The 16,814-nt window shown below is 34.2% G+C and overlaps 1 protein-coding gene across 12 annotated transcripts in view; it reads right to left on the bottom strand.

Moving 5' to 3' along the window:
• SNX14 (sorting nexin 14) overlaps window positions 1–16,814 on the bottom strand; it is a 67,169-nt gene that overhangs the window by 36,580 nt on the left and 13,775 nt on the right. For 4 of the 12 annotated variants that reach the window (XM_065888825.1, XM_065888827.1, XM_065888834.1 and 1 more), the window contains exons 2-8: window positions 15,981–16,101; window positions 14,828–14,904; window positions 14,668–14,746; window positions 11,288–11,331; window positions 8,950–9,037; window positions 5,770–5,854; window positions 313–469 (exon numbers count right to left, since the gene is read on the bottom strand). In XM_065888825.1, coding sequence (XP_065744897.1) covers window positions 313–469; window positions 5,770–5,854; window positions 8,950–9,037; window positions 11,288–11,331; window positions 14,668–14,746; window positions 14,828–14,904; window positions 15,981–16,101 — 651 coding nt within the window. Of the gene's footprint in view, window positions 1–312; window positions 470–5,769; window positions 5,855–8,949; window positions 9,038–11,287; window positions 11,332–14,667; window positions 14,747–14,827; window positions 14,905–15,980; window positions 16,102–16,814 lie in introns of those variants that run through there. The other 8 variants (XM_065888828.1, XM_065888829.1, XM_065888826.1 and 5 more) reach the window with 5 other exon arrangements.

Raw genomic sequence — 16,814 nt, 5'->3', positions numbered from 1 at the left:
TCATAATATGCATGTCTTTTAAAAGGAACACCAAGGAAGTAATAAAGTATAATGATCTCAAGTAAGAAAATTAATTTTTTACATTTGTCTTTGATTTCCTACGATCAATTTCCAAGAAAAAATTCTTAGCAACACAACACATCATGAATGCTTAGTACCTAAAATGGCATTTTAAGACCTGATAAATTATATTTCTTAAATGAAAAATTATATCATAGCCTAATCTCAAGTTTTAGTGTATTCCTATTATGATCAAGAATAGCAATATACATACGGTATGGTATGCTGTGACATTTTCTAGTCTATTTATACCTGCAGTCTGTTGCTTTCGGAGGCAAAATATAAGGAAAAAGTAGTTCAGTAAGTTTCCTTAAATAATGTAATTCATCTCTTCGACTCCTCAAAGCCACATGAAGCTCTGGACCATATTCTTCTAAAGCAGCTTGCTGTAAAAACTCTGCATTTTCTACTATAAATAGAGATAAAAAATAAATATTGGAAGAAGTTAACAATGTTAAATAACTTCAGCCATTTCCACTAACAAATACAAATTAATTTAACATAGCCATTCCTTTCTTAGCCTTCCTTTCTTTCCAATATGTATTCTACTGGGAAATTTTTCACAAAAAGGATATGAAGAAAATAAGTTTCCTCTTTGCTGGAAGTTTTTTAATTATTCAAAATTAATTGATAAAAAAGCCCTTTCACCCTTGGTAAACAAAACTTTAAACTCAGGTCATTACAAAGTATATTAAAGAAAAGCAAATTGTTTAAAGTGGAAAAAACTAAAGAAAACATCTTCTAGCACACACAAAGCTTTTATTATCAAACGTTACATTCTGTTCATCCCCTGCAAATGTTTTATAAATCCCTCTTAGGGCTTCCCTGGTAGCACAGTGGTTGGGAGTCCGCCTGCCGATGCAGGGGACATGGGGTCGTGCCCCGGTCTGGGAAGATCCCACATGCCGCGGAGCGGCTGGGCCCGTGAGCCATGGCTGCTGGGCCTGCGTGTCCGGAGCCTGTGCTCCGCAGCGGGAGAGGCCACAACAGTGAGAGGCCCGCGTACCGCAAAAAACAAAACAAAACAAAAAACAAACAAAAAAAATCCCTCTTAAAGTTCTAGTCAAAATCATTCAGGTAACCCTTTGAAGAAATTAGAGTATAGAAACTGGCTGCCTTGGTTCAGTTCTGCATCTTCTGCCCACAGTATAGGACACAAAAGGTACAGAACTGTATATGGTGGAAGTCCATGAAGTTAGATTACTTAATAAACATTAACTGATGATAAAAGTTACACTAACAAAAAGTTTTCTTAAAAGGCCAAACACTAAACTAATACTTTAAAAAGGAGCAGGAGAAAAACAAGTCATGCTTTCTCCCCTATTTGCATTCTGAGCCAAGTTTTAAAATCATGGAGTCTGTGAAGGGAATCTTAACCCTAATTCAAATGGCATTTATTTTTTACAATTTATTTCTATTTTCATTGACAGAATGCAAGCACATTTACCAAAGAAAAGGCAAAACATACATTCTAATGGTGTCAGAACTAAGAAAGTAAATAAAGGCTACCTGTGCCAGAGGTATAAAAGAAGGACTGGCAAACAAGGACATAGTTTTTATAAGAATGTACTTTATTTTATCATTATACAATTGTTTACCATGCATTTTGCCCCAAGAATTTGGGGTACAGGTCTTTTAAAAATTTATATCATGAGCAGGGATTTAAAATAAGAAGACTAAGCTATGCTAAATCCCAATTCTACTTCTTTATTAACTGATGATGTTAAATGATATAATCCCTTTTAGTCTCAGTTTCCACCTCAGTAAACAGTCATTAAATAGTTAACACTGAAAAAGCTGCCATGCAAAATGCACAAGTAATTATAATACCTGGTGCAATTAAGCATTCACACATAATATATAGATGCTGAAAAACGGGGCATGGATTAATCCCCACTAATCACCAGTATATCTCCTGTCTAATTAGTGGGCAGTTTGCAGACCACAAAAGGAAAAGTCCCCAGAATCCACAACAAAGAGATAACTTCAGGGTGAAAGACTGATATAAGATCCTTCAATTACTACTGAATTTAAATTAAACCAATGCTTCTAATGTATATATTTTCAACATTTCTAAGGGTGATAGAAGGACTTACATAGAAAACTTCTTTGTAATTCCTACTCTCAAGAGGCAGGTTAAGGAGAGAACACCAAGAAAGTAAAAATGACTATGTATAAAGAGCTGAACCTTTAATTTCCTGAGTATACGCAATTGTGGAGCCAAAGAATTTAGAAAACAAATTCATGCATGAAACAGAAGAAAAATCAAAAACCTGAAAACCTTTTTTACAAGTCTAATTCACTGTTATAATATTTAGAACACCAGGACCTTTGGATAAAATGCAGTCCTTCTAATTCTCTGGCCTTTTAATTCTATGGAATTCATTAATTACAATGTCATTAATGAATCCAATCTAGCATTTTATGCTGATTTTGTAATTGAGGACCATTTTTTGCATGAATAGTAGCAATTTAGCAACCCCTCTCTTGCAAAGACTCAAGGATAAATGTCAGTCAAACTGGTCTATATATATGACAGCACTTTCACAGAAACAAAATAACTTGGGTATTTTATTAAACTGATCGATTAAAAAATAAAAATAAAAGACTCAATTTACTCATATCCTGAGTTCAAAGTGTTTGTCTTTACAACAAAATTAAGACCATATTAAAAATAATTTTCCCACACAAAAACTTGCACATAAATATTTATAGCAGCTTTATTCATAATTGCCAAAATTTAGAAGCAACCAAGATATCCTTCAAAAGATGAATGGATAAACAAACTGTGGTACATCTGTACAATGGAATATAATTGAGCAATAAAAAGAAATGAGCTATCAACTCCACAAAAAGACATGGAGGAGACTTAAATGATAGTTCTAAATGAAAGAAAAGGCTACAGTCTGAAAAGGCTACAGTATGATTCCAACTATATGACATCTGGAAAAGGCAAAGCTGTAGAAAGAGTAAAAAGATCAGTGGTTGCTAGGGGTTCATGAAGGAAGGAGGGAGGGATAAATAGGTGAAACACAGGGGGCGGGGTGGGGGGGGCAGTGAAACTATTCAGTATGATGTTGTGTTGATGGATACATGGCATTAAGCATTTGTCAGAATCCACAGAATGTACAATATGAAGAGCAAAACCCTAATAAAAACTATGGGGCTCCCCTGGTGGCGCAGTGGTTGAGAGTCCGCCTGCCAATGCAGAGGACACGGGTTCGTGCCCCAGTCCGGGAGGATGCAACATGCCGTGGAGAGGCTGGGCCCATGAGCCATGGCCACTGAGCCTGCGCGTCCGGAGCCTGTGCTCCGCAACGGGAGAGGCCACAACAGTGAGAGACCTGCGTACCACAAAAAAAAACAAAAAGAAACAAAAAAAAACTATGGACTTTAGTTAATAATAATGTCTCAGTACTGGCATATCAATTGTAACAAATGTACCAACCAATGCAAGGTGTTAATAATAGGGAAGGGGGGAAATATATGGGAACTCTCTATAATTTCTGCTCAGTTTTTCTGTAAACTTAAAACTGCTCTAAAAAGTAAAGTTTACCAATAAAAATACTTTTCTATATTTTTTTTCTGACAGTACAGTAGCCTTAACAAAATGGCTACAACAAAGTTACTATCTTCTGGTGTGTTTTTGCCAGTGACAGGACAATTATTTTAAAAGTTAATTTTTTTAATTTAACAATTAAATTATACGTATTTAAACTCTTCCACTTTTTAACTATGTTGAAGGTAAAACTGGAATTGTTATAATATTATAAGATGAACACAGAAAAAATTTTAAATGTAATTTGAAATGTCTCTCATACCTAAGGAATTATTCATACCAAAGGACAAATAAACTAATAATTTAACTACCACTCTACAATTTCCCCAAATATACTGTGATTATACAAATTGATATTATGAGGGAGGGAAAATTGGTTCCATGCTCAAATGAGTTTGGGATGTGCTGGGTTAAAAAAAGTTAAAGTTATTTCTTTGCTGCAGGACTACTGAGATATTTTGGAATGCTAGTACTTACTGGGTATTTCCAGAAAAGGAATACAATACATAGTAACTACCAGAAAATATAACCATGATACTTCTTCTACATAGTCATCTACATAGAGTAGTATTCTGCAGAACATACTTGGGGAAGCACTGACAAAGAAGAATACCAAATGCAGATACAAGGAAAATCTCAGTTTCACAAAGAACTAAGTACAGAGCATATAAGTAATTTTGTTTAAAAGGTATATTTCAGCTTGATCTAAGAGCAAGAAAAGCCCCCAAATGAAGGTTTCATCCAATCAGCAAACGTTTGATGAATGTATGCTATGTGTACATCATGACAGTATAAAGGCCAAGATACACATAAGAAACTGCAAACAGGTCATCCTGGCTAAAGTATCATATATAGTGAAGGACAAGAGTAGATCAAAATACTTGACTAAATAGGAAAGGGTTTAAAATATAGGACAGGAGAACAGTATGGAGGTTCCTTAAAAAACTACAAATAGAATTACCATATGACCCAGCAATCCCACTACTGGGCATATACCCTGAGAAAACCAAAATTCAAAAAGAGTCATGTACCAAAATGTTCATTGCAGCTCTATTTACAATAGCCCGGAGATGGAAAGAACCTAAGCGCCCATCATCGGACGAATGGATAAAGAAGATGTGGCACATATACACAATGGAATATTACTCAGCCTTAAAAAGAAATGAAATTGAGTTATTTGTAATGAGATGGATAGACCTAGAGTCTGTCATACAGAGTGAAGTAAGTCAGAAAGAAAAAGACAAATACTGTATGCTAACACATATATATGGAATTTAAGGGAAAAAAATGTCATGAAGAACCTAGGGATAAGACAGGAATAAAGACACAGACCTACTGGAGAACGGACTTGAGGATATGGGGAGGGGGAAGGGTGAGTTTTGACAGGGCGAGAGAGAGTCATGGACATATACACACTAACAAACGTAGTAAGGTAGATAGCTAGGGGGAAGCAGCCGCAAGGCACAGGGATATTAGCTCGGGGCTTTGGGACAGCCTGGAGGGGTGGGATGGGGAGAGTGGGAGGGAGGGAGACGCAAGAGGGAAGACACATGGGAACATATGTATATGTATAGCTGATTCACTTTGTTATAAAGCAGAAACTAACACACCATTGTAAAGCAATTATACCCCAATAAAGATGTTAAAAAATAAAAAAAAAATAAAAAAAATAAATAAATAAATAAAATATAGGACAGTTTTGACTCTGTAGCAGTCGCTAATTTTTTTTTTTTTTTAAGTAGGCAGGTAACAGAATTGTGGCATTGTGAAATTAACATAGTAGCAATAAATAGGATAGGCTTCATCGAAACTGTTGAAATCATTAAGAAAAAAGGAGGGAAGAGATGTGAAAGACACCTCAGAGGAGGTAATGAAGGCAACAGACTACCATGCAAAAAAAGACAAGATTCATCAATAATATAACTAAAGATTATCCGAGTATACCTTAATTTTCATAGATTCTTGAGTTCTCAAAATCACTTATATGTTAACAAATTACTGAAAGGGATTTCAGTTTAATACTTTCACAGCATCTGTGAATATATCACTTAATTTATCAGTACTCAGACTTAGATATTTAAAGTGAAATTGGTATATAAAAACAAACTCAAACTTTGTAGCAGTGTAAGAAACGTAAAACTTTGTATTACCTTTCTGACTGGCTTTAACGATCACTTCTATATGCTTCATTGCTGCTTTTAATAGTTTCTTGGTGATAATAGATGGAATATCCACCTAGAAAAATCCAACATTAAAATAAAACTTTTAAAATAATTATCACTAAGTTACAATGGCAGGAACAATGTATTTAAGGTATTGGAACATATGATCTTAAAAATCAGTGGTTTTATTGGGAATCTTTCAAAAATATAATTTAAAAGCACTTTACATTCTTGGATCATACTAACTGTAAATTTAGACCGTTTTACTACAACAGTAATGAAAATATACCTTTATATGCATACCCTATACACTAAATTTTTCTTGACTTATTTCTTTAATGTGTTCATTCTAAATGCATTCAAGAAAAAAATCTCAAGTAACTTTATCATCCCTTTGAGGTTATAAACTTGTGTTTACTAAGGTCACTTGAAAATAAACTTTTCATTCAGCTTACAAGGTAAATCCTGGTTTCAAGATATATGGAAGCATTCTATTTTGGAATAAAATGAAGTTTCATCATTCCCCCCAGGTATTGTTCAACTTAAAGGCTGGAAACTGTAGTGACTACGGAAGGTTAGTAAGAGAGGACTGGGGGCTCACAAGTACACACATAAAAGAGACATAAAATAAAATAACTAAAAAAAAAAAAAAAAGCCCTGCAAATTAAGTAAATCACCAAAAAGCATGTTTATTGGAGTTCAACAGGCTTAGCTTCCATCACAAAGCTCAACACATCATATTCTCCCTTTACCAAAGGCATGAGAAAACTGCATCACAATAGTGTTGTTTTGTGTTAACTTTTCAGTTCTTTTTAAATTCCTCATTAAGAAAGAGGAAAAACATCACAAGCTGATAAATCTAGTAAGTGTAATGGATCATAAGCCCCCAAATTTTAGTGATTTACTAGTAAAACCCAGAGCAGATTACAGATATCTTTTGGCTGTATAAGATCAAACATGTTCAATAAGAGGGGACGTTTCTGCTAGTAGCACACCTTTTTTGCAAAATAACATTACTCTTCATTTATCCCTGCTCTCTTGGTACTCAGTGATTATAAATTAGTCTCATATATATATTTATCAAATAAACAAGATGTTTTCATTTTTAAATATTTTATGGAATCTTGTCTTCTGAGAATACGCACAAAAATTTTCCCTTGTAAGTTCCATTTTAGAGACTTCAGATCAAAATCAAAATGATAAAATAGTGAGTTTGTCACTAAACTTTGATTAAAAAAAGAAAAAAAAAAAAAACCACTGTGGACCTTAAATGATTGTTTTCATTATCCCCAAACTCCCAATTTACATTAGTCAGTCCATGTTATCAAGGATATAACATTGTACTAGGAATGACATGACCCAGGCCTAATCTTTTGCCCATCAACTACCTCTGACACTTTGACAAAGAATATTACTAACTTTCTATAAAATGGGTATGATAATGACCCACTTATCTCCCACGACAGTATACAGATAAAATGAAATGTACCATAACAATCCAGAAAGTGGAAAAAAATATTTGAAAATCATGTACCTGATGGAGGAAGTATACCCAAAATAGATAATGAACTCTTACATCTCAACAATTAAAAGACAAATAACTCAGTTTAAAAAAATGGGCAAAGAATTTGAATACACATTTCTCCCCCAAAAAGATACACAAATGGCCAATAAGCATCTGAAAGGACGCTCGACATCATTGGTCATAGGGAAAGGCAAATCAAAGCCACAATGAGATACCACTTCACACCCACTAGCATGGTTAGAATCAAAAAGTGAGATAATAACTAGTTCTGGCAAGGATGTGGAGAAATCAGAACCCTCATACACTGCTGGTGGGAATGCAAAGTGGTACAGCCACTTAGGAAAACAGTCTGACAGTTCCTCAAAAGTTAAACACAGAGTTACCACTTGACCCAGTAATTACACTCCTAGGTAAACCCAAAAGAAATGAAAACAAATATTCCACCCCCTCCCTCCCGAGAAAACCTATACACAAACACTATGGCAGCATTATTCATAATAGCCAACTGATGGATGGATGGATGCATGAACAAAATGTGGCATATCCATACAACAGAATATTACTCAGACATAAAAAGAATAAGTACTGATATAGCTACAACATGACAACATGAATAAACCTTGAAAATATTATGCTAAGTGAAAACAACCAATCACAAACATTATGCTAAATGAAAGCAAGCAATCACAAAAACTACAGAAAGGATTTTATAGTTAGCATGTATTATATTCAATCAACCAACAATCCTACCACTGGACATGTTTTCCTTTTCAGGCTTCCTTATTATAAACTATACTGCAATGAATCTTTGAACATACATTTTTACAAACTACTGTGATTATTTCTTTAAAATATACTAAGAAAAAAATGGAATTAAATTTGGGAGCACAGACATTTTTAAGTCTTTTAATAAAGATTACCAAACTGCCTTCCAGGGTAAGAGTTACATCAATCTGAATTTGTACTTGCTTTACCTGTTTCCCCACAATCACCACTACTAGATATTATCATGTTTTTTACCTTTCCCAACCTGATAGGCAAAAGAACAGTATCTCATCAAAAGACTATATTTCATGTGAGACAACATATTTTCAAATATTCACTAGCCATTTTATATGTTTCTTTTGTGAACTACTTATTCATAATTTTTGCATATCTTTGCCACAGTACTTGACTGTATTGTTCACTTCTCAAATAGGTATAGAAACATTTAACAAGATTTATCTTTATTTACTAATGGCAGATACAATATGCCAATTTATTGTCAATATGTTCAATTCTATCGAACTGACAAGGCAGTAGAAAAGTATTTATGTCTACAGCCAACACACTGTTAAGTATATACAGACAGAAACTCAAACATAAACAAACTATGGCTTGAAATTTTTTAAAAAGTAGATCATAATCATTACCCTGTATTCAGTAAATTCATCTAACTGGAACATGAATTTTTTTTTCTCTAATTGTCTTTTTATTTCTAATTGCCACAAACCAAGATATCCAAACATTAAAATAAAGAAAGCAAAATTGATCAATTAATCAAAAGTAATCCATTTATCTTTTAATCTAAAAAATTAAAAGTGAGGAACAAAACAAATACATACAGTATAGAAATTCCCAAATTTCTCATTATAAATATATACCTTGTGAATCCTTCGAATTAAGACAGATGCAAAAAACCGTAACATAATTCTCAGTTCATCAACAAAGGACTCATCATCTGTTACATCCCTTCAATTGAGGAGAAAAGCAAGCATTTAGAAGTTCAAAGAAATACACAGCTTCCTCTTCTAGAAAACAAGAGAAGTCTAGAACTGACTTTCTTCCATTTACTTACACTACTTTTTTTTTAACAAATAATGCATTACAGTAGAGAAAAAAAGAAATGTACAAAGAATAGAAATCTCCCATAATTCTAGTGCCAAGACATAATTACTGTTAACTAAATTATAGTACATATTTCCCTGCAGACATTCACATGTACGTGGTCATATTTTTAAGATTTTTAAGATCATTTTCTAAACATCATCAAAGAAATATCTAAGAAATAAAACAAAGAATAATTTTGAGAAGCAACAGAATTACATACTAAATTTTAAATTAGTTTAAATATTTCTATATTAATAATATAAACTAATTCTAAAAGTAAGGGAAAAAAGTGTGTGTTCTATTTGAAAAAGAAAATAAACTGAAACTCAACTGTTTTTAAACAGAAATTTTGACAACCTTCTCCTGAGTTTTCCTGTAGTCCTGAGGTCCCTAGAAGAATAAGGATACTTCCCTAATCAAAGGCAAGAAAGAAAGGTACGTATAATGGTGATATTCTGAACTTGAAGATGATGCTACCTGTTAAGTACCTTGGTAAAATAAGGAAGATAATTGTATCAATCATGCTTTCCACTATTAACTCCAAGGAAGGGGATATCACAGCATCAAAGGAGAAAATACAGACTTTAACATTTACAAATACAGCCATATTTTATATCTGAAGAGTCATAATGTGGGCGTAGGGGTGGGGCGGGGTCGCAGTGGGGAAGTTTTTTACAACAGGATTCATTTTACAAAAGGCCTCACCATCAACTTTACTTAAATGGCAAATGCCCCATATTTAAGACAGACTCTAATGTAAAAAATTAATTTATATAAGCTTTTCAGGAAAATATGCCATATAAACTGAATATTAAATTTGTTTTAGTACACTATAGATCAACTCAACTACTAGCATTTTTTTTTTTTTTCTGGCCATGCCACATGACTTGTGGGATCTTAGTTCCCTGATCAGGGATCGAACCTAGCCCCACAGCAGTGAAAGCGCTGAGTCCTAACCACTGGACCACCAGAGAAGTCCCCTACTAGCATTGTTAAATTAGGAAATTCAAAATATACGGAATCTATATAAAATTTGGGTAGTTATCATTAAATATTACATCTGTAAGTCATACAGGTTTAAGTGTTCAAATACATAACTAAATACATGATGCTTATGTAAGGGAACATCTGTTTTATAATATAACTTGGGATTTCTGATTGTCAAACTACATATTTTTTTCAGATCCATATCCTGCTAAGCATAGGGCACTTGTACATCCACATCAGATACCAAAAACAAAGTTGCTTTGGAAAGAACATTAATTTTCCAGGAAAAGTCTATTGAAATTAATTTTCAATTTAACGAAATATCTGAATATAAATTTTTCCTGTAAATGTACAACTATTTCAAATGTAAAAAGTGCATACAAAATAGTAAATCACTCCTACAATTAGGAGTCATGAGAAATTCTACAAGTTACTTGAGGACACGGGGAGGGGGAAGGGTAAGCTGGGACGAAGTGAGAGAGTGGCATGGACATATATATACTACCAAACATAAAACAGATAGCTAGTGGGAAGCAGCTGCATAGCACAGGGAGATCAGCTCGGTGCTTTGTGACCACCTAGCGGGGTGGGATAGGGAGGGTGGGAGGGAGACGCAAGAGGGAGAGGATATGGGGATATATGTATACATATAGCTGATTCAGTTTGTTATACAGAAGAAACTAACACAACACTGTAAAGCAATTATACTCCAATGAAGTTGATTTAAAAAAAAAAAAAGAAATTCTACAAGTTACTTCTCTTTTAAAAAGTAGCCTAAGTTCCTCTTTGCTATCACTAAACTGTTAATTGATGACCTAATCAATGGTTCTTAACTGGGACCACTGTGCCTCCCAGGTAAATGTGGCAATCTCTGAAGACATTTTTGGTGGTCACAACTAGGGGAAGAAGGGGTACCACCAGCATTCGCTAGGAAAAAGCCAGGGGTGCGGCTAAATACCCTATAAGGCACAGTACAGGTCCCTACAGTAAAGAATTACGTGGTCTAAAATGTCAGTAGTGCCAAAATTGAGAAATCCTGGCCTATACTGAAAACATATCATTAGCACATTTAACTTAATGGTATTCACTATACTATAGAAAAAAGGTCTTATAGAAAGCGCTTACCTGTACCAGGGGTAAATGAAGTTTTCCAACACTAATTCAAGAACCTGCATAAAAATTATTTTTCAAAGAAAAATCAAGTTAGTTAACTCATTCTGGGAAAATAAACTCTACTACTAAGAAATATATAATAAAAACTAAGTTTAGTATCCCATATATTGACATCTAATATCACACTTTCACATGACAAAATGTATATGTCAACTTTACATGGTTGTGATGATGAAAGAAAACATATGAAAAAATACTTTGAAAACCATAAAAAAGAAAAATTACTATTAGAATGACACACATTTTTAAATATTCCTATAATTTAAAAAAATTTTAAAAACCTAAATTGTTCTGACTCTGAAGCTTCACTGAACAAAAAATTTCTATGGAAATAAGGAAAATAGGCTAGTCTTTTGCATTCCTAACCCTCTCTGTAAGTCAGTATTCCCAGAATAAAATGAAGAAACAAATATATAAGACTTACATAAAGGGTTAAAGTTAGGTTTCAGTGATTATCTTTGAAGCGAGGATAGTGACCAGAAGGGAACATGAGGGGTACTTCTGGGTGCTAATAATGTTTTTGTTTCTTGATCTGGGGGCTGGCTACATGAATATGCTCACTTCGTGAAAATTTTAGCTGTACACTGAAAATCAAGTTATATGTGAAAGAGTAACAAAACAAAACAAAAGAAATCCTGGGTGTTAAACCTTCCATTCCTTGAGCCTGGGTGGAGCAGTATAGTTTAATTTTTAAAGGACTTGTAGCAGTGGGCATTAACTTTAAAAAACACTAGGGAGGGAATGAAACAATATATCTAATCTGACTATATACCTTCTCTGCAGCAGTAATCAAGACTGTGGACTCTCTAAATACTAAGGCAACAAGACTTGGACTTTTTACTAAAAAAGTAAGCATTAGTGATATCACCTGGAAAAATAAGACACATATAGACAGTGTTAGGACACAGAGAGGAGACTAGAAAATTTACCATTAAACATTTCATCTTATTAATATATTTTTCCCTCAAATTCAATCAGAAGCCCTACTAAGTTTACATCCTAAGTAGCTCTTTTCTACAGCTCCACTATTCAGGTCCTCATCGTCTCATCCCTATATATAGCAATAGCCTCTAAACTAGTCTCCCTCCTTCCAAGCTAGCTCCCCTCCACCCTCCATAAACCTGCCAAAGTGATCTAAAACATGTATTTGACCACATCACTCCGCTGCATGAAACCCTCAATATATCAAACCACAACATATCAAAGTTAAGACAAGTGGAGCTGCACTGATTGTGAAGGGGTGAGAGAAAGCTGCTTGCCAGCCCCTGTGACTATCCACTTCCTTTTCACCTCCCACTGCATCCTGTGAATCACATCTGAAAACTCTAGTTACACAATTTGAAAATCACTGACTCCCGATCAATTAAACTCCTTCAGCGTGGCCTTTTAAGTCTTCTGATGATCAGATTTCTAAAGGGCCATATAAAAATCAGTTAAGAACTACGGCAGTCCTGGGTTTTAGGCTGAGTTCTGCTACCAACCAAGTATGATACCTGAGAAAATTATTAAAACTCTCTAAACCCTTCCTTTGGTAAAACCATCAAATCAATAATAGCACCTACTTCATAGGCTGTATGATTACATGAATAATGCAAGTACAGTGATTAGTACAATATCTACTATACAGTAAGTGATCGATAAATACTAGCTAATAGAGTCTGGTCTCTTCGTTGCCCACATCCTCCTTCGCATTTCACCCTCCAGTTTGCTGAACACTCCACCTTGTTTCAAAGCCTCTCTTTCTTTCCAAAAGCTCTTCCCACACCCTGAAATACCCTTTCCCACACTATCAGGCTGATAAACTTCTAGTTATATTTCCTGACTGCTCCTCTCAACAGTTATGCACTTCGTCCTCTGTGCTAATGATACACCTTGTACATTTCTTCCATTATAGCCTGCATTACATTATATTGTATATGTCTGTTTAAATGGCTATCTCCCCTCCTAGACTGAAGTTCCCAGAAGAAAGGAACCATACCTGATTTCTCTTTTTATTCCTAGGGCCTAATCCAGTTCCTGCCTACAGCAAGATCTCAGAAAATGTTTTTAAATATTGGAGCTAGTATTTATTGAACACCAATATGTGCCAGGCACTAGGCTAAGAGCTTTACATCAGCTTTTTCAATTTTTAAAAAGAAACGAAGTGCCAAACTACAAATAATACTCTTCCTAGAAGTCTTGTCTTCAACAGACCTCAAATCAGCACTCTCCAACAGAAATATAATGTGAGCCACAAATATAATTTCAAATTTTCTAGTAGCTATGTTTTTTAAAAAGTAAAAAGAAACAGGTGAAGTTAATTTTATGATATATCTTATTTAACCCAATATACCCAAAATATTATCATATATGTAATCAACATAGACTATATAATAGGATATTTTACATTTCTTTTTCCTTACTAAGTCCTCATAATCCAGTACATATTTTACTGTATTTTACATATACAGCACATCTCAATCTGGACTAACACATTTCAAGTGTTTATCAATAGCTGCATGTGGCTGGTGGCTACTATACTGGACAGCACAGTCTTAAATCAGGGAATCTGAAGGATGAAAAAGAGCTTACAGAAGAAATGAAAAGGAAAAATGCCAACAGTTTAGCATTTATGCAGCATACTTTTCACCAAACAAAGATACAAACTGGGAAAAAGGACAATTAAGGCAGGATTCAGATGCCTAATGCTATTCTTCCACTAATTAGCATTCAGTTTAATTCAATACATATCTATCAGGTACCAACAATATATCTGGCACCTGCACTTGGTGCTGGGAACAAATGAGACCCATTCCTTGCCTTCAAGGACTTGACTGCTTTCTTGGATGGAGAGACCAAGTCTCTCAAAGAAATAACTAAAACATGATATGTTACCAAAAAGGTACATATAAAATGTGACTGGAACAAAGATAAGAGAACATGCTTTCTATTCCTACACTATGGACAAACACTGAAATGTATCTGACTCTCTGCTCAAGTTAGTGTCAAAAATGGGGTCACAATTCAGTAAGATACACATTGGCTCCTTGTAGCTCAGGTCTCCTCTGGAATTACAAAATGGTTATTTCTACTGTCTTATAATAAAAATGACTATTTTTATAAGAGGTAAGCAATAACTAGGTAAACAGTACTTTTTTTGGCTACAATGTCCATTTCAATTAGACATGGGATCCAAAAACATTTCTAGTTTACCATTCAAGTTGTATAACAATCAACTACCAGCCAAGAATTGATTAGGCAGCATATATTAAAATACTCCATGATTAAATTTTCCATAGGTATTTAATACTTTCTGCTTGGGTATACATAGCAATTTTATTTAAATCAGTTACCTCTGAGAGAGATGCATCAACCTTGGAAGAAATTTTCAGGTCTAGCCATGGCTGGTAGTTCTCAAGTAGCAAGGCAGGTCTAAAGAAAATCATACAGTTAAACTGCTTGAAATCCAAAATGTAACTGGAACGATCAACAAATTAAAAGTGTTTAACGTACCTATGTCGTTTACATTTCACTTTACCACAAACAGCACAGCTACGACCTTGAGGAAATAATTCCTGAAGTCCTAACTGCTAAAAAAGGGAAATGGGGAGATTTGTCTTTACTTTACATATCATATTTACTAAAGAGAATCAACTTTCCAAAAGTTTGTTAATCAATGTATGAACTCAAAGGACATGATTTTTTTAACTAATATCTGCTTTAACACTGAAACCATTCTTTATAATAAATAATACTTGCTATACCAAACTGCCAATAGGAAAAAAATACCTAATGAAATGCTTTACAATAACTAAGCCAAATTTTCAAGCTTAAAATTAAAGTCAATTGTTACGCTCACTTACTAAAAATAAATAAATAAATAAATAAATCTATATTTGAAAATGATACTCTACTGCAAAGGTATAAGAAAAAACTATTTTTTATTTCTCCAAAACCTTGAATTCAATGAGGGAGAAGACGCGTGATAACTAGTAAGGTTCCTGACCAAATACAGGGTATCACCTTCAGCTGTGTTTCCTCTGAGAAGAAATATCAACCAACCTGAGATGAGGGACTACATCAACTTGGAGAATTTTCAAGGAAGACTTCAAAGTTCAGAAAAACTAATTATTTTCGTTAAAGAAATATTACTGGTTTGTTTCTATGGAGCAAATAAACATTTAGGGAACAATTAGTTCCCTGTTTGTGTCTGTGCCTCAGAATCACCTGGAAGGCTTTGAACAGGTCCTAATTACAAGGCCCTAACCCAGAACTATTCAATCAAAATCTAGTGGTAGGGCCCAGGAGTCTGTACTTTTTAAAAGATTCCTCAGGTGATTCTACTGTACAACCAATTTTGGAAACCTGTTTTAATTCACTGTCATCATAGTTAATATGCAGTCAAAGGACACTCTAAAATCGTGGAGCCCAATTTTCTGAGAATTTTCTATTTTCTTTCTATAGCTCCTCCTGGGAGACCTATATACTTTAAAAATAAACATATATGCAAATTTCACTTTAAAAATGTTCTGATGTCTTCCATTATTAAATAATAGCAGATGTATTTTTAAAAAATCACTGCTTTAACATGCTTTCATAAACAATATCGAATAGCACAGGGTCATACCTACTAACTCTTTTAAAAGTAACAACACATATATTTTACCTTGGGTTTGTATTTTATCGTGAAGAATATATTTGGTAAGAGAGAATCAGGTCCTAATGAGCAGTAGAATGTGACAACTCCAGCAACAAATGACCAGAAGATCATTAAAACATGAAGATACCTTAGAAATAAAGGAAGGTAATTATTAGAACCAAAAAAAAACATATAACACTAATTTGTCCCTTCATTGATTTCACAAGTTTTTAATTAAGCACCTACCATACTAGGCTGAAGCAACTTCTCCAGTCATGATTTTCTGTAATGTATCTACTAACTATAAGAATCACAGAATGTATGCTATCAAATGTATATTTCATTAAATGTATAAAGAAGTATAACTTCTCAATATTTCATAATTTGGTACCTAGGTTGTCATATTTAGCCAATACCACATTTTTCCAGAATACCTTCTGACAGGGTAGTATTCAAACCCCACCAAAATTCTGATTATTTGTCATTAAATCAATTTTACTGAGTGCCCATTTTGTGCTACATAGTACTAGGCTCTAGGGATACAGTAAGGAACAGCACTGCCATGGTCTCTATTTGCATGGAAAACACTATCTGGTAGGTATAACAGATAAGTAAGTAAATACAATACAGTGTGATGATGTGTTCTATATTATGACAGAGAAAGTATGCATGATATGAGAACTCCTCGGGCAAAATACACAACCCAAACTTGAAAAGACAGAAAAACTCTTTTCAGAGAAAGTTGTGTCTGTGGAAAACCTTAAAGAGTGAGTAGGAGAAAACCAACAGAAGAGGACAGGGTAGAGGAAGGAGGGACTGGGGAAGAGGCCGGGGAATTCAAACTGGAGAGAACTACGTAGG

Source organism: Phocoena phocoena, chromosome 12 (assembly GCF_963924675.1).
Source record: "Phocoena phocoena chromosome 12, mPhoPho1.1, whole genome shotgun sequence".
NCBI classification, from domain to species: Eukaryota; Metazoa; Chordata; class Mammalia; order Artiodactyla; family Phocoenidae; genus Phocoena; species Phocoena phocoena.
This window is presented reverse-complemented; position numbering and strand designations above follow the sequence as displayed.